General features: G+C 59.3%; 1 protein-coding gene and 1 long non-coding RNA gene across 3 annotated transcripts in view; one reads left to right on the forward strand and one right to left on the reverse strand.

Annotated features, from left to right (window-relative positions):
• Cdh22 (cadherin 22) overlaps positions 1–17,916 on the forward strand; it is a 112,637-nt gene that overhangs the window by 87,829 nt on the left and 6,892 nt on the right. Inside the window, exons 8-10 of the mRNA XM_078036419.1 lie at positions 3,633–3,769; positions 13,836–13,957; positions 14,072–14,189. Coding sequence (XP_077892545.1) covers positions 3,633–3,769; positions 13,836–13,957; positions 14,072–14,189 — 377 coding nt within the window. The remainder of the gene's footprint in view (positions 1–3,632; positions 3,770–13,835; positions 13,958–14,071; positions 14,190–17,916) is intronic.
• On the reverse strand, positions 3,997–10,103 carry LOC110598138 (uncharacterized). 2 transcript variants are annotated; one of them, XR_005728920.2, is made up of 4 exons: positions 9,819–10,103; positions 5,819–8,157; positions 5,430–5,502; positions 3,997–4,526 (listed from the first exon to the last, which is right to left on the reverse strand). It is a non-coding gene; the product is annotated as an uncharacterized LOC110598138 (long non-coding RNA). The 2 variants fall into 2 exon arrangements; XR_013433052.1 differs by having other exon boundaries at positions 3,997–5,502.

Below are 17,916 nucleotides of genomic sequence, written 5' to 3' on the forward strand. Positions count from 1 at the left end.
ATTCCAGACCAGACCAAACCAAGACCGGGAATGTCTCCTTGGGCCAGAGACAGGGAGCACCGTTCCAGCCGGCAGTGTGGGGGGGGGGGGGCTTGGGAATTGGGGGAGACCTGGGCCCAATCACTGCGGCGTGGAGCGTCAGTCTGCCCACCTCTGAAACGGGCATCGCGGTTGTCCTGGGCTCACCCCAGGGGCCTCCTGTGCGCACAGTTCTGGGCTCCGTGCTCCAGGTGGAGGGAGGAGTCAGTGGTGAGCACCTCCCACGTTCTTGGTGCCCTGGACATGCTGTCCTCCCTCGTTCTGCAAGCAGTGCCCACCACACCCAGCTTTCCAGGCCTGGGGAGGGGCGCTGAGTCAAGGACAGAGGGGACTGAGCAGAGAGGCACCCTTGATGGGTGCCACAGGCAGCACTTGGTGTCTGAGCAGATTTCCGCCCCTGGCAGCCTGGGGGTGGGGGGGCTGTGCCTTTCAGCCTGCTGTGTGCACAGTGCACACAGCAGGACACCAGTCTGTGCCATTAACTAGCCCTTCATGACCTAGAGCAAAAGCATCTGGCTTCTCTGAGCCTCGGTTTCCTCATCTGTAAAATGGGAGTGGGGAGGCCACCTAGGAGGATCTGAGGGGCCCAGGCAGGTGAAGCCCTAAAAATAAAAAGCAAGAACCGACCCATGTTTCACATTACACAGGCTTTATTGTGTCTAAACCTCACAGCCAGCCTGTGAGCAAAGTCCTAGTTCCATTTTTAAGAAAAGGAAACTGAGGAACAGAGAGATTAAGTGTCTTGCCCAAAGCCACACAGCTGGTTCCAGACTAGGCAGAGGGGCCTCAGTTCCATACACCTTCTCAGGCCTCCCTTGCACACTTGGGCCAACACACATGTGTCTGCATGCGTGTGCATGCACACACGAGGCTCTGCGTACCATATTCTCACGCTGTCCCTCCCACCCCCAGCTGCACCAGTTCCTGGCTGAGTAAACGAGAAGCAGGAGGGCGGGATCTAAGCAGATCCTCTGCACCCACAGCCACCCAGACACAGATGCACGCTGGGTGGGGGACTCCTGCGCACCCTGCCAGATCTTTCTGAAACATAATTAGAACGACAATTGCTTGCATCGTGGGGTAATTTTCCTGGAACTCAGCTGGACGTCCTGTGGGCTGTCCATCCTCCCAGCAGCTTGAGAGGCAGGATCAACGTCTCTGTTAAGGCTCAAGGCGGAAGTGACTTATCTGGGGACAGCATGGACCTGGCTGCAGACCCAGGGTGGAGCGGCTCCCTCTTGAGCCTTTGCCATTCCACACACACACACACACACACACACACACACACACACACACACTCATGTCACACACACACTTTCCACCCACACAGACCAGACGTGCAACTCGTGCGTGTACCTGCACGTGAGGTGCACCAGCCCCCTGCACCCCACACCTGCCAGGCCACAGTCCTTGTCACATTCGGAGACCTCCCACCCTGCCCTCCCCCTCACTCTCGGGATCTCTGGAACAGAGACACCTGGGTCCAGCCAGCCAGCCGCACTGACCTTAGCCCAAGTCTCCACAACGGTCCATGGCACCTGCCCCTTGGCCTGGGGCAGCTGTCTCCACTTGGGTCCGGCTCAGCCTTTCCTCTCCAGGAAGAAACACAAGAGAAACACTGGCGGTGGGGGTGGAGAAGGGAGGGACGGCAGTGGGCACCCTCCTGCCAGCTGAGCCGCTCCCCAGCCCCGCCCTGGCCTGGACCCTCCCTCCACCCACAGAATCAAGAGTTCCCTCCAGCCGGGCCATGCTCAGAGCCACCTCCTTCCTCCTTGAGACCCAAACTTCTGACAGGGCCAGGCGACTGGAGGCAGGGGGCAAAGAGTCCCTAATGTAGGTCCAATTCTGCAACAGAATCACTGTGCAGCCCTGGGCATGGGGCACGGCCGGCCCAGAGGGCGACTTTGTGTAAATTAGATAAAGCCCCAGCCCACCTTGAGCAGGTACTCCTGGGCCCAGGACCCAGGGCTTGGCAGGCAGGGCGACGGCTGCAGTTAATCCCTCTTCCCCACTTCAGCCGGTCAGTCCACCTGCACAGCCGCCTCTGTATCCCTAGGTTTGACAGGTTTTCTCTCTGAGCCTCAGTGTCTTCATCTGCAAAGTGGGGAGATCACATCGGTCTCCCTTGCCTTTTTGTCCCCTTGCCTCTTTGTCCCCGTGCCTAGCACAGAGCAGTACAGAGAAGGCACCTGGAGTGGGGGGTGGCTGGGGAGAAGGCCAGCTGCAAGCCAAGGGTGCTGTAGGGGAGGCGTCACCATCTTGTGTCTGAATCTTCCAGCTCAGTGGGACCCAGGCCCGCCAGGGGCAGGAAGATGGTGGGCTCAGCAGCGTAGGGACAGGAAGGAGTGTTACAGCAGGGATTCGGGAGACAGGCTTCTTAGGCCCACTGTGTGCATGTGCACAGCCCTTTACAGTTTGCCCTGTGCCTTCACTCCCAACGAGTAAGTATGAAAAGAATAAGTAAGGACTGCCACCAAGGCCAGCTCCTCCTTGCCCCACACCTGAGTTCTTTCCAGACGCAAAAGGAGTCTTGTCAAAGTCACAGACGCAGATGAGCGATCCCAGCTGACCGCTCTCTGACCCCTGCAGCCCCACGGGGTCACGGTCTCCATCAGGTGGAGAAACTGAGGCCCAGAGATTTGGGGCTGCGCAGCCAAGAGCCCATTGAAGGGGCATCTCAGGCTTTGGGCTCCCAGCAGCCAGTGCTTCTGGTGGCCTCTCCTCCCTGGGACTCGGTGGCCCTCTCTGGGCTTTGGGGGAAGGGCCCTCCGCCTGGGGGAGGGCTGCTTTGTCCGGGCTGCACAATGGGCCTGCGCCTGGCTCTGGAGGTCTTTGTCTGAGGCCGGCTGTGCGCCCCGCCGCGTTATCAGCGCTGGGAAGCGGGGCCGGCGCTGGCGGGGCCTCTCTGGGCCGCCGCCGCCCGAGACATGTGTTGGACACGGGCCTTTCAGGCCGGGAGCCGCCGCACAAAGGCCCGGGAAGAAGGCGGAACAAAGGGCTTTTTCACGCGGCAACTGAAAAGCCGCAGATTAGCGCGGAGCTGCGCAGGCGGAGGAGCCCTGGACCTGCGCGGCCCTCCCCGCGGCCGCCCGCCACCCGACCCCGGAGAAGCCACAGCTGCCCCCGCTCCCACTCACAGCTCTCCCCCAGCCCCGCGGGACACGCCAAGCCCTCGAATTCGGCGCCCGAGGGTCCCCGCGCCCAGCCCTCCCGCTTCCCCTGGGTGACTCTGCACCCTTGACCCTTCCCTGGGCCATTTCATCCGCCGCTGTCCCCACTGCCCCGAGTGCCTTCCCCAGCCCTTCGCCATCAAGCCCGGGGCCACCTATTGTGGAAAGGCGAGGCTGGGACCTGGGACCTGGGACCGTGCCAGGCTCGCTGCTTGTTCTCAGAGGCAGCGACCGTGGGGTGCAAGTCACCAGGCTCGGGAAGACTGAGGGACAGCTGGCCCAGGCCACCCGCGAGGCCGACCCAGGGCTCCCTCCCTAACAGGGTCTCTGCCCTCCGTATCTGGGGCAGGCGGAGGGAGGGGGCCGTGCGCCGGGCTCCACGGGCCTGGGGCACCTTCAATCAGCCCCGCCTGCCTTCCCCAGGTACGCCATCGACCGCGCCTCGGATCTGGACCAGATCTTCGATATTGATGAGGACACAGGCGCCATCGTGACCGGCAAGGGGCTGGACCGCGAGACCGCAGGCTGGCACAACATCACAGTGCTGGCCATGGAAGCCGGTGAGCTGGGTGACACCACCAGGGACACACAGGGCGGGCAGAGGCTGAGGGGCGGGGCCAATGGCTGGGGCGGGGCCAAGATTGAGCTGTCAGTCAAAATCTATGGGGCGGAGCCAGTGTTGAGGGCGGGGCAAAAGGTAAGAAACTGGGCAGAGACCCCAGCTGAGCAGAGGTGGTGGCAAAAGCTGGTCCGCGGAAATGAAGGTCCCAAGTCAAGGGGATAGGGCTGGTTTTGAGACCAGCTTTTTTCTCTTTTATTGAGCAATTACTTGCCAAGCCCTGGTGCAGGGCCTGGGAACACAGCCTTGGCAAGACAGAAAAGTACCTGTCCACAGCAAGGCCATCAGCAGGCTGAGAGAAGGGGTGTGCATGACGTCAGATGAAGTGAAGTGCTAAGAAAGAACAAGGGGAGAAGAGCAGGGCAGGGCCTTGAAGGAAAAGGGGCGGAGTTTCTCCCAGGATGAGGCCGCCGGGTTGGAAGACTTTTCTGCAAAGACCTCAGTAAAGTGAGGGCCACGTGCTGCTTCTAGAAGAGCAGCCCAGTGCAAAGGCCCTGAGGTGGCAGCCGCCGCTGGGGAGCAGCCAGGGGGCTGGCATGGCTGTCGAGGGTCACAGTCGTTAGGGTCACAGTAGTTGGCCGCTGTAGAGTCTTTAGACTCTGCTCCCCGTGAGACAGGAGTCACAGGAGGGACTTGAGCAGAGGAGGAACCCTGGTGGCCTCGCCTGGGGCAGTGGCAGATGCAGGCTGGAGATCAACCTGACATGGAGGTGAGAGACGGGGAGGGTCAAGGGTGACTCAGGTGCTGGCCTCGTTTCCCACACAGCAGACAGCTTGGCACACTGAGAAGTTTCTGGAACAGTGTGTGTGTGTGCACATAAATGTGTATGTGTGAGAGAGAATTGGGCGCAGCTGGGGGCCTGAGTTATGGGGTCCAGAAAAGTGAGGCTGTGGAGGTGAGGAGCACAGGGCGCTGGGACTCGTGGGGCACCAGGAGAGGGCACAGAAAGTGCCGCCAGTCCTCCGCCTCCACCTGCTCTCCAGAGCGCATGCGCGTGCGCCCCAGGAGCCCACCGAGCCGCCAGGGGCCGTCACATTGCCCCGCGGGTTGCAGGTGGCAGCTCTGCTCTGCCGGGGCCCAGCTGCCCCTCCCGACTGCCGGTGCCTCCGGCTTCCAGCCCCACCAGCCCCTTCCAGGGCCGAGGAAGTCCCTGAGCTGAAGTTCCTTCCTCTCTTTCAACTGCGGTTTAAAAGAAAATACAAAGCGGGCTCCGACCTCAGCCTGCTGCTCCAGAGCCTTTGAATCCACTCCTCCTCCCCTTGGAAGGGAGACGACAAAGGTGGCTGGAGAGGAAGTGGCTGGACTGGGGGGGCCGGGCCCTCCCCTCCTCCCTGAACCCGCTCCCCGGGAGCCCTGAGGCTCAGAGCCGGGACGACAGCCTGGCTGGGGGGAGACCCCTCCTCTCCCTGCCCACCGCAAGGCCCCCCAGCCTGTCACCTGCCTGACGGGCCACCACCGGCAAGGCCCTTCTTGGGTCAAGCATGGCGCTCCCCCCCAGTGGGTCTCTTTCAGAAAGGGCCGCCGGGTCGGTGGAGCCGCCACTTGACAGATGAAGTGGGGGGGGCCCACCCCTGCACACCCGCGAGACAGGCTCCGCTTACTGCCTTCTGGGCTCCCGCTTTCTCCGCTACTTTCGTTGAATCCTGATCAGTAGCATGACCAGCGCCCGTTTTACTGTTGAAAAAAATTGAGGCTCAGAGAATTAGGAGATTGGGCCAAGGACAGCCGTGGCAGAGCTGGGACCTGGACGGTTTCCTGGCACTCTGCCCTCAGAGCCCCCGCATCCCACCACCAACCCCAGCCACTAGCCACCGTGGGGAAGGAAGACTGGCCCCTGCCTCTGAACCACCACCCACTGGCCCTGCCCAGCCCTCCCCCAGGTGCTGACCAGTGGGGAAATGAGTGGTTCAACCCACAGAGAGTGGGGAGGGCTAAACAGGAGGAGGAAACAAAGGCTTGGCCCCCTGCTTGGGACCTAATAAATGCTCACCTAATGTCTGATGTCTGATGGCCTGGACTCCGCAGGTGACTTGAGCATGGACTCCGGGCACTTTATAGAGATGTGTCCAGATTCCCAGCCCCGGCCCGACTCCAGAGCCGCCTCTCTGCCAGACCCCCTTCCCCTGGTATTTCCTTGGTGCTGGCACTAATCAAGAGCTGTGGCAAGTGACAAACCCACTCTACCTTCTTGCCACCTCCAGGAGATGAGTACAAAATTAGTGTCCCCATTTTACGGATGAGAAGACAGAAAGAAGCCCAGGGAGGAACAGCAATAGCCCCCGAAAAACAGGGCAAGTCCATGCAGGGCCAGGCCTGACCCTAGGTCTCCCGCCCCCAGGAGCCAGTCCGAGCCCCAGCTGCAATGCCGCCTGGCCCTGTGTCCTCCTGTAGAAGTGTCCGTTTGTCGTTCTCAGAAACAGAGGGATGGTGGCAGGGGGGGTCACAGCAGCCCCACCTGCTCCCAGGCGTGACAAACACGAGGTGACAAGAATCAGAGGGGAAATATTTATACACAGCCGAGGAGCTTGGTGCGCACCTCAGAGAATGTCGCCCTGGGCCGGGAGCCGCGCCTGTCATCCCAGATTACCTCAAAGCCTCCCAGCCACTTAGTATGCCGGCCCCCCGCGCCCGAACTTCTGAGTCATCCATTCTGCCCATGCAGACCTCCTTCCACTGACATTATCTCTAACGTTTTGTAATCATGAAATATTAATGACCGATATTGAATTTAAAGTACAATTTGTGTCTGAATCCTTCGGTGGAAAGGGCAGTTGTAAAGGGACCGTCTTCAAAGAGGCTGGGCGGAGTGGGGGACTTGGAAAGGCGCACAGGGCAGGGCAGGCCCAGGGACCGCATCCAGCAGTCTGGAAGGACTCCGGCTAGCTGACCAGGACAGCAAAGCGTTAACCTGAACCAGCCCCCTAGGAGCTCCCCCGTCTGGGTCACCCCAGCCAAGTCACATCTCACAGCACTGGGCATTTCCCTTCCTGCCACCGAGCGGGCTGCAATTTACAGATGCATGTATCTGCATATTTAGTGACTCCCCTCTTCCCCAGCAAACTGAACCTTCCCGGGGTCTCATGTGTACTCCCGAGGACGGGGTCTCGTCTCTATCTGCAACCTTCGGTACCCGCCAGGGCCGCGGGAGAGGGAGTGCATATTTACGGAGGGGACGGATGAATGGGCTTGTGCGGCCAGTTGGGAGAACAGAGCAGCCTGGCGCGGGTGGCACGGAGCCCCTCCTCACTGAGTCTCTCCTCTGCTCCGTGTTGGCGGCAGTGCCACCTCATTGGGTCACTGTAGGAATAACCACTCGATAACAGCAGCTTCTGCTTATTGAATGCTTATCCCAGACACTGGGCTGTGTTTTATATGAAACATAACCCCCACCCCCAGGGAGTTGATGTCAAGGGCCTAGCATGGTGCCCAGCACCCAGCAGGTGGAACTAATAGTCAGGAAAGGCATCGGAGGCCAGGCACAGGCCTGTAATCCCCGTGTCTTGGGAGGCTGAGGCAGGAGGACGGCAAGTTCAAAGCCAGCCTCAGCAAGTTAGCGAGGCCCTGTCTCAAAATCAAAAATATAAAAAGGGCTGGGGATGTGGCTCAGGGTGAAGGCCCTGGGTTCATTTGAGGGGAGAAGGCGTGTCGGCTGGTGGACCCCAGCCCTGCCACACCCCTCAGCTGGAGAGACGGGGACCCACCCAGGAAAGGGCCGCTGCCCATGAGGCTTTCTGACTCCCATCCAGTGGCCCTCGGGGGGCCACAGAGGGAGGAGCAGGTGGGGGCCGGTGGCCACAGAGTGCCCGCTCTGTCTCCCTCAGCATGTCCCCATGTCCCCGTTCAGCCAGTGTTTTCTGAGGGCCTCTTGTCATCCACGCCACCAGCCTGGGCTGGGCACTGGGATCCGGTGATAAACGTGCGTGTCCGCGGCCCTGGGGCTCACAGGAGGGCAGGAGAGACAGGCCAGCTGTCAGCTAAGGCAGCGTCCAAGGAAGGGGGCTGTGGCGTCCCTGGGGAGCAGCCGGCGCCTGGCCCACCCAAAGGGGCAGCAGGAAGGGAGGCTCAGGGGCCAAGGCTTGGAGGCGTGGCAGCCCCTGCCCATTCTGAGGACAGAAGGACAGGTCTGGCTGGAGGCTGGGCTGGAGAAGAGCGGGCCAGGTGGGCTGGGGGGGCTGAGGCTACTCACTGGCCCTGGCAGGAAGGGACTCGGGCGTCCCCTGATGAATCCCACATCTCCTGGAGGTGACAGGGAGCCAGGGCAGGGCTTTGAGCTGAAGAGTCCAAGGTCAGGTGCGAGGTCCCCATCATCCCGCGGGCTCCGGGGGAGCGCTGTTGGAAGAGACAGGAGGCTGCAGGGACTCGGGCATCGCCCCATGCTGGGTGCCCAGACAGGGCCTGGACACTGAGGGGAGTCAGGGAGGCTGGGCGAGGCTGCTCTGAGAGGTGGTGAGCCCCATCCCCAGAGGAGCATCCGTCAGCCTGGGCTCTGGACTAGGGGACACCCGGGGTCCTGTGCCACCTTTCTCCTCCCCTCCCCCCACATTCTGAGGATGCCAAGGTTCCAGGGCCCCTGCTTCACCCAGAACTCCTCCTTGTCCCAACAAGGCAGGACCAGGCCTTCCCCCTCTACGGGAAAGCCAAACGGGAGGACTCTGGAGACGCAGAGAGGGGCTCCTGAGCCTCCTCTTCCCATGAGGCATGTGGGGGCGGGGCAAGGAGTGCCAGGAGGTCCCCTCCCTGGAGCACCCCCTCCTGTCACCCAGCACCCCCCCCCCCCGCCCGCCTTGGCGGTGGTAATTGGGATGATCAATCTTCCTGCCCAGCTGGCCAGCTCCAATCAGAGCCTGGCGTTCAGAGAGGATTTAATTCCCTGGGGAAGGGGAGGAGGGGGGGGGGAGAAGGTCCCTGGGCTCCCCTCCCCCACCTCCTGCCTCTCCCCCTGCCGCCCGCCCCACCGCCCCTTTCTTCTCTCTGGGCATCTCTTCCTCTGTGATAGCCAAGGAGGACCACTGCGTCCACCTCCGCTTGTTTGGATGAGAAGACTCTGGTCCCGAGAGAGGAGCCAGAGGCCAGGGCCATCCCCTGCTTCTCAGATGGAGGGTCCCCGAGGGGGGCAGCCCCCAGGGAAGCTGTCCATCGGGAAGGCCTTGCTCTCTCCGGTCCCCTCCCCAGCATCCCTCTTGGAGCATGGGGCACAGACAGGGACACTCAGCAGTGCACTGACTCAGGGCATCTTTATTAAGTACCTACTGTATGCCGTGCATACAGCAGGAAACAATGGGGACAAATGTTCTGCTGACAGAGAGAAGGATGAGGAGAAGGATGAGGGACACAGAGGATGCTGGGGGACCCCTACAGAGTGACGTGAGGCAGGGACGTGCTGTGCGTGGGGTGGCGAGGGGAAAGGCCCTGGGGAAGGGAGAGGGATGAGGGAGCCCACGGCAGGGCAATCCATGGGCCTTGGGGGCATGCCCAACCGGGCTGAGGGAGTCAAGGAGAGCTTCCTGGAGGAGGCAGGACATTTGTTTGGGGTCTTGAAGGCCAGAAAGTTCTGGCAGCTGAAGACGTTAAGAAAGGCAGTACCCTCTGGTGGTCCAGAGCCCCCCACCCTTTGGACCCGAGCCGTGTTCAATTCCCAGGTGTCACTTGTTTCCTGCAAGAGAGTCGCTTCACAGTTCTGCCCATTCCCTCCTCCTTAAGGCAGCAATGCTATTAGCCCCTCCCTCCATGGAGCTGACAGGACAAAATGGGGCAGAACAGCCCCTGGACCATGCTGGCTGCTGCCCGTTGGGGAAGGAGCACATTCCTCCTGGTCCCCTCTTCCTTCCCACTGTCTTCCAACACCCGCACACTCAGTTTGGTCCAGATGCCAAGTGATTGACGGCCAGGGACACAAGCGTCCTTGAAAGAGATCTGCAGCCTCCCATCGCCCCCCAGGGTCTTTGCACATGCCGATCGTGCTCCATAGAACACCTTCCCTTTCCCATCACCTTTGCCTGGTTCCTTCCCAGCCAGATCGCGTCAGAAATCTCTCTTACTCCAGGACAGCACCTCCGCACCCCGTCAGGGCAGGACTTCCTGCCTGCTACTCTCAGAGCCCCAACCCTTTTCTCTCAGCTCTTGTCATAGCTAGGAGTAGCTTCTGCCTCGGCCACTAGACCAAGAGGCTGTGTTGTTCTTGCTCATGCTGTGTCCTTGGTACCAAGGAGGCTCTTAATCCACAGTTGTCAGCACAAACCACAAGCCTCGGTTCCAAACGGCCCACTCCAAGCTGTATCTGCTGAACTCTGTGCCCAGGGAGGAAAGAGACCCACCACGTGGCCCAGCCGGGCTCCGGCCCTGAGCTTGGTCTCCTCTGAGGTACCCACACAGCTGCCTAACCTCCTTGGTCCCCTTGGGCCCCCAGGGCTCCACCTGCCACCTCCCCAGATTCGTGGTGCGCCAGCTCACGGAGGACGCACCGGGCCAGAGCACGTTTAATTTTAATTTAGGAATCGGTTAAGGCTGCAGGCCTGCTCGGCTCCGGGCTGTCAATCAGCCTTCCTCGAGGCTGCATCAATTAGTTTAAAAATATTGAATGTAATTTTGCCTGACACAACATATTGCAGCTACTGCAAAATATAATTTATTTTAGAAGAAGAAATAATTAAACTAATTTGCATGTCAGTCAGCTGAACTGAGATGCCAAGGGGGAGGCTGTGGGGGACCAAGTCCCTGGAGGGCACCTGCCGCTGGGCACTGGGTGAGGTCAGCTGCTGGGTCTGAGCAGTAGCTGCCATCGAATGGACAAAACTCAGAGCCGGGTCCATTATATCTGGACCAAACCCTTAGAATCGGGAGACTCGGGACCTGACCCTGGGCCTAAGGCAGACTCACCTGACTTGGGGGAAATTCCCACCCCTCACTGGGCCTCAGTGTCCTCATCAACAAAATGGGTTTAACAATCCCCCTTCGGGGGTGTTTGATACTCACTCAAGGTCACCCATAAGGTGCTATGAGTTGGAAAATCCTGCACGGTGGTCAAGGGTGGGCAACTGAGGGATTCTTTGTTAACAACACAAATGTATAAGATGATGAACCTAGAAATTATTATCAAATACTAACTGTAATCGGGGAGTTGGGAGAAGCCAGTCAGAGGTGACCTGCCGGTCACCCTCGGTCACTTGTTGGCCATCCTTGACGCCCGTTAGATTTCCCTGGGGAACTATTGAAACCACACCGGTGGCCGAGCACCCTGCTGGCATGTGTGAAAGGCTCCTCAGGTGCTTCTTATGGACACCCGAGGACCGAGGGCCGCTGCCCCCGTGTCAGGGGCTCGGGGGCGGCTGAAAGCCCAGTTCCCCAGGACAAGCTCGGGGCGGCAGCCACAGCAGCGTCAAGGCCCAGCTCCCTCAGGGACCACCCTGTGGATCTGAGGCCATCATTCATGCCAACACGGCCAGGGCTTTCCAAGAGGTGACCTATGGCATTTTTTAAAAGGTCATTGGAGCGGCTGGGGTGGTGGCTTGCTTGCCTGGCCGGAGTGAGGCCCTGGGTTCCATCCTCAGCACCACAGAAAAATAAATAAAGGCCGAGTGTCCGTGTTCAGCTAAAAAATATTTTTAAAAAGGAGGCAGGAGAGGCCCTGGCACAACCCGCAGCAGCGGTCAATCCTGGGGTCTCCTGGACCAGGGGCCTTCTGAGCACTCGGCTGCCCGGCCGTCTCCCTTCTGCGCGGCCCGTAGGACCCAGGCTCCCCGCCCGATGCCGCACCCACTGCAGGGGGATGCCCAGGAAGGCCACTCAGGCCCCGCGGCTCCCACCCCAGCTGGGCCGCAGCCTGGGTTCCTGGCTGTGGGCCTTGCCCTCCTCTCCCCAGCCTCCAGGAGGCACCCCATCTGTCTGTGGGGGTTCTCTGGCAACACATGCTCTCAAAAATAACCCTGGCCCGGCCTCCCCGTCACGACTGCCACCTCTCAGCCCTGGAGGGGCCCTCTAATCGCTGGAGCTGCGGCAGATCTGGGTGAGCCGTGGAGATAAGGCGCCCCAGGCGGAGGGGAGCTCCAGAGAGGGGTCGGGAATTTCTGAGCTAAAGAGGGACGCCCCTCCCCAGCCCCCAGGAGCCCCGCCCGCCTCCGTCTCTCCTTTATCAACACACCAGCAGCTGCAGCGGCATCCAGCAGCCCCGGGTTCAGAGGAGGCAGCAGCCAACCAGTCCCCTTACCCAGAGCTCAGGGGCGCCTGGCTGCTGAGGGTTCCAAAGGCTGCCACCAAAATAGCTCCCGCCCCGCCCAGCCTGAGACCCCGTCATCCAAGCTGCCACTGGGAAGTGGGGTGCCATTTCCCCATGCCCCCGAGGTCAGTGGCAGGTGGAACAGGTAAGTGACAGTCACAGGGTTGGACAGCTGAGGATGAGGTGCAGCGGGCACTCAGAGGCCCAGGGCAGGGGCAGGCCAGAAAGGGACAGCGTGAGAATGAACAGCATGAGAATTCACCAGCGGGTGAAGCACTCCCACCTAGAGTCACTTTGAGGATGTTTCTTTGTTTATTTAACAAATACTTATGTAGCACTTGCTTTGCGGTTGTTCTTTGTTACAGTTTTATGTGTTTAACAAACATTCAGGCAATCTCTCTCCTAGCCAACCTGTTGCTATGAGACCTGTTTTGCAGGTGAGAAGCTAAGGCACAAAGAAGTCAAGTGACTTGTCTCAGATCACACAGCTACTAAGTGGCAGGGTTGGGATCAGAACCACCAGGCTCAAGTCCCTGTTCTTCATCACTGTACCCTGTTCATTTCTCATGTGTGGAAACTGATATCAAAGAGGACGGAGCCTTGCCCAAGATCAAACCCTGGGTCAGGGTCTCAGTCACCCCTGGAATCCAGCCTCCTTGGGTCTCTGCCCTTCCAGGGTTTATTCCTTTGTTCAACCTGCTCTGCTGAACCATGCTGGGTCCTGCGACAGGACCCGGAGGTAGATAAGACTGGGGCCTTGACCTCGTGCACATCCCAGTTGCCTCAGCTGGCAGAATCCGCCTCCTTAGCCCGGTGTGGCCTTTCAGGATCAGAGGCCTGAAGAGTCCGGCCGACAGCTGACCCGTCTTTTAAGGTCCCGTGTTTTCGTCTCCTCTTTGCAACGTGGAGACACAAACGTAGGGTTTCTGCACCGACAGCTGAAGAGATGGCTGTGGACGCTCCCGGTGCATCCCAGTGCTCTGGGTGGTGGGTCGGAGGCGGAGTGGCCACGATGGTGTTGCTGGGTGGAGGGTGACGTGGTGGTGACGCTGGCGATTGTGGCGAGGGTAAGGGAGTAACAGTGTGGCTCGTCACGGTGGTGGTCACTGCGGAGATGGTGTGGGTGAGGATGGGGACGTGATGTCGGGTGGCCACAGGGGACGCTGCTGGTGGAGTGGTGATAAAGGTGGTCGTGTTCTTCTGATGGGGGGTGACGAGAGCAGGGCCAGTGCTGAGGGTGCCCATCCCAGCTGATGGCCATGGTGGGGACGGCAATGGCGACGGTAACAGAGTGGGGATGGCGGCGGTGCGCTGGGAGCACAGTGAGCTGGGTGGGCGGAGCGCTGGGTGGGTGGGGCTTTGAGTGGGCGGAGCGCTGTGTAGGCGGGGCTAAGAGTGGGCGGTGCGCTGGGTGGGCGGAGTGCTGGGTGGGCGGGGCTATGGGTGGGCGGTCTTGTGTCGGCTGGGCGGGGCTATGAGTGGGCGGAGCACCGACTCACGCTGGGAGGGGCAGTGAGGACAGAGTCCAAGGCGGGGATGGTGTCAGGAATGGTGAGGATGGCAGTGGTGGTCCTGGGGTTGACTGTTTGCAGCCATGATGATGCTCATGGCGGTGGGGATGGAGACGGGGATCACGAGTCCAGTTGTCCCTGGTCCTGGTCCTCTAATGCGCGTGGTCAACCCAGCGCTCTGTGCGACTCCACTGACCCTGGTCCTGGTGGCAGACCTTGCCCTGCTGTTGTCCCCCAGCCCTCACGCGGGACGCCCCTGCCTTCCTCCTGTGCTCTCGTTACAGACAATCACGCTCAGCTCTCCCGGGCGTCCCTGAGGATCCGAATCCTGGATGTGAATGACAACCCCCCAGAGCTGGCCACGCCCTACGAGGCAGCCGTGTGCGAGGACGCCAAGCCTGGCCAGGTACCCCTGAGGGGCTGGGGACGGGGCTGCTGCCAGGAAAGGCCAGGACACCCTCCAGCCTGGCCCAGAGTGGCCTCAGCCCCGTCACTGGTCCCTGCCCCCCCTGCCCTCCAGCTCATCCAGACCATCAGTGTGGTGGACAGAGACGAACCCCAGGGCGGACACCGCTTCTACTTCCGCCTGGTGCCCGAGGCTCCCAGCAACCCCCACTTCTCTCTGCTGGACATCCAAGGTGAGTGGCCTGTGAGCCACCCAACCCCAGGGTGCACCGAGGGCGGGCCTGGCCTCCCCACCCTCTTCCCGTCTTATAGATAGAGGGACAGGGACACCCAGGGGACCCACATTGGGTCTAAGGTCACAGAAAGACCGGGCCCAGAGGGGCTGTTCCCAAACCCACTGGCCAAGCCATCAAGGAGCAGAGGGGTTGGCAGAGCGAGGGGGCATCCAAGGGTGGAGAGAGATCAGTGGAAAGATCCAGAGAGGGCACGTGGCAAGGACAGAGTGAGGACCTCCTGCCATAAGCGAAGGTGGAAGGGGTCACACAGGCCGTCCTCAGACGGTGGCACAGAAGTGCATCGCCTGCCCCACGCCCTCAGCATCCCCATGGCCCTCAGCATCCCCAGGCCATCGGCATCCCCTGGAGGGTGGCTTTCCAGCCCATCTCCTATTTTTCAGGTGGTAAACCTGGGACTCTAAGAGAGACTTAAAGTCTGCCCATGCCCTCCAGGGAGCCAGTGGTGAGCAGGGCTCAAGGCCACAGCTGCCTCAGACACAGGTGTTTCTGCCCCAGCTCACAGCCCGAAGTCCACGGTCCTCCCACCTGAGCCTCAGTGAGCCTCCATCCCAGGGCTCCTCTGGAAGTTGTTCAACCCTAAGGGACGGACCCAGGGGGAGGCAGGCGCCAGTGCAGGGGGAGTGAGGGCCCTGGGTCCCCAATCCCTGGCAAGTGTCTGGCCCTCTCTGAACTGCAGTTCATCATCTATAAACAGGGGCTAATAATGAACGAGAACCGCCCTGGTGGAAGCGGCAGTCTGCAGAGGCCCTGAGGTGGGAGCAGGGTTGGGATGGAAGGGGACCTGCTGCGCCAGAGTGGGCGAGACGCAGGACCCTGAGGAAAGGGACTCAGAGGCGCTGGGGGACAGCTCACACTTGTTGCGTCTCGCCCTGGAACAGGTCTACCATGGACCCCAAGGCCTTTACACCCAGCCCATAAAGGGAAAGACCTTGGTGGCCTCTGAGGCCAGGCCCCTCTGTATTCCCAGGAACCATAGTAGGAGTATTTAACACCCAGCCTAGCAGCTCAGATAACCAGAAAAACCCTGACCCCAACCCGGGCAAGGCCCCAGAGCCCCTCTGTGCCGGGCAATAACCCCTCAGTGGCTTGATGGTGTTAAAGATCAGAGGACACCTGGGGGACAGGCTGGGGCAGCAGGAAGGGCTGCACCAGGCCTTTCAACCTTTCTGGGAGCATTGCAGTGTTCTCACCGCGTACAGCGCAGCCTGCGCCGCTCTCCAGTGTATTCCAGGCTGGCCCAAGAGACGCAGCTACCCTGTCCCCAGGTTTACACTTCTTTCCGACACCAGGGGCCTGGGGTTGTGTCCTGGCTGCTGTTTGACTTGTGACTTCCAGAGCTTTCTCCCTGTGTGACTGCCTGGAGTAAGTCCCAGGGACAGCAGGCTGAGGTCGGACAAGCCACCTAGGTCTCTCCCTCCAGTCTCTGAGGCCCTCTCTGCCGAGTGCCAAGCAAGCCCCTCCTCCTCCCTGCATAAACATCCTAGGTGACAAACGGCTACCCCAACCCATCTGTTTCTCTGTACAAATTTGTAGCCAGTTTGGAAACGTGATTTATAAATATTGCTTTTGCAGCCAGGGATTGACACTGATGTATGTCAGGCCAGATGGATGGATGCAGGGCCGGGCGCAGATCCCACCTAGAAGGGTTGGGTAGGGTCTGGGGGGCCAGGGGCTTCCCCAGCAGAAACCAGCTGCTGCCCAGGAGGGTAGCTTGATGAGTTCAGGGATGACGTGGGGGGAATCCCTTCTGCGGGGTAGAGGAGTAGTGGGACCAGAGCTCTCTGAACATATGTTTGCATGGCCAAAGACAGCAACCTGAGAGATGAACATCTCTGTTCCTGCTTGGCAATTTGAGACTGAGCCAGAGCCAGACACTCATTTCTCAAATCTGTCTACCCAGTTCCTCCACTACTGCAATTATCTCACCCAAAGCACGAAGCCTTCCCGGCTGCTCTTCCACGCCCATTCTGGAACATAAGATCATAAGCTTCCTGGCCCAGAAGGGAACCATGTCTGTTTAGTAATTGCTGGGTTCCCCTGGGGCTAAGAGAGTCTTGACTTAGGAGTGTGTTCAATGCATATTTGCTGTTGAATGAATGGACGATGTCATTAGGTCACTTATTTGCTTAAAATCCTCCAATCAATGGCCTATTGTTTTTTAAAATATATCCAAATTCCTTACCAAAGTCAGCCTCCAAACTGTCTGTGATGTGCTCCTGCCTCCCCCCAGCCTCCGCTGGGCTCGCTCTAGCGGTCACCCCCACCTCTGCAGCCACAAAGGACTGTTCCTTGGGCATTTTATGTTTCTTCCACCCTCCTGACTGTGCCTGGGCTCTTCCCTTTCCCTGAACTCTTTGCTCAGGACTCAGGAACAGTGTTCCTTCTTTCAGAGGCTCAGCCTGACCTCCCAGGCTGGTCGAGTCCTCTGGCATGTGCTCTTCCTGCCCTTGTCCCCCACAGCACTCGCCATGTTTGTAACTGTAGACCAAAGTGTGCGTTTGTTTGATTAGCATTCATCTCTCCCATTAGAGTGAGCGCTCCAATCCAAGACTGCAGGTTATTTAGCTCGGTGTTGTTTTCCCACAGTGAGTAGCATGACGCCTGGCCATAGTGGTTAATTAAGATCTGTTGGAAGAGAGGGAGGAAGGGAAGGAGGAAGGGAAGAGGGAAGGAAGGATGGAAGACAGGTAGATGGATGAGTAGGTAGAAGATGGAGGGATGATGGATGATGGATGGGTGAGGATGGAGAATGAAGGATGGATGGGTGAATGGATGGATGTACAGGTGGCTGGATGGACAGGTGGATGGATGGATAGATGGATGTATAGGTGAAAGGATGGATGGATGGATGTACAGGTGGATGGATGAATGGATGGATGGAGGTACAGGTGGATGGATGAATGGATAGATGGATGGATGTTCAGGTGGATGGATGAATGGATGGATGGATGGATGTACAGGCGGATGGATGAATGGATGGATGGATGGATGGACAGGTGGATGGATGAATGGATGGATGGACAGATGGAGGAATGGGCGAATGGATGGATGGATGGATGTACAGGTGGATGGATGAATGGATAGATGGATGGATGGATGGATGGATGGATGTACAGGTGGATGGATGGATGGATGTACAGGTGGAAGGATGGATGGATGTACAGGTGGAAGGATGGATGGATGGATGGGTGGATGTACAGGTGGATGGATGAATGGATGGATGGATGGATGGATGTACAGGTGGATGAATGAATGGATGGATGGATGGATGGATGGATGGATGTACAGGTGGATGGATGAATGAATGGATAGATGGATAGATGTACAGGTGGAAGGATGAATGGATGGATGGACAGATGGAGGAATGGGCGAATGGATGGATGGATGTACAGGTGGAGGGATGAATGGACAGATGGACAGGTGAATGGATGAATGGATGAATGATGAATGGATGGATGGATATACTAGTGGAGGGATGGATGGATGGATTGATGAATGAATGGATGGGTGTACAGGTGGGTGGATGGATGGATGGATGTACAGGTGGGTGGATGGATGGATGGATGGATGGATGTACAGGTGGGTGGATGGATGGATGGATGGATATACAGGTGGATGGATGGATGGATGTACAGGTGGGTAGATGGATGGACAGATGGACAGG

The sequence above is a fragment of the Ictidomys tridecemlineatus genome, unplaced genomic scaffold (assembly GCF_052094955.1).
Source record: "Ictidomys tridecemlineatus isolate mIctTri1 unplaced genomic scaffold, mIctTri1.hap1 Scaffold_3593, whole genome shotgun sequence".
Taxonomy (NCBI): domain Eukaryota; kingdom Metazoa; phylum Chordata; class Mammalia; order Rodentia; family Sciuridae; genus Ictidomys; species Ictidomys tridecemlineatus.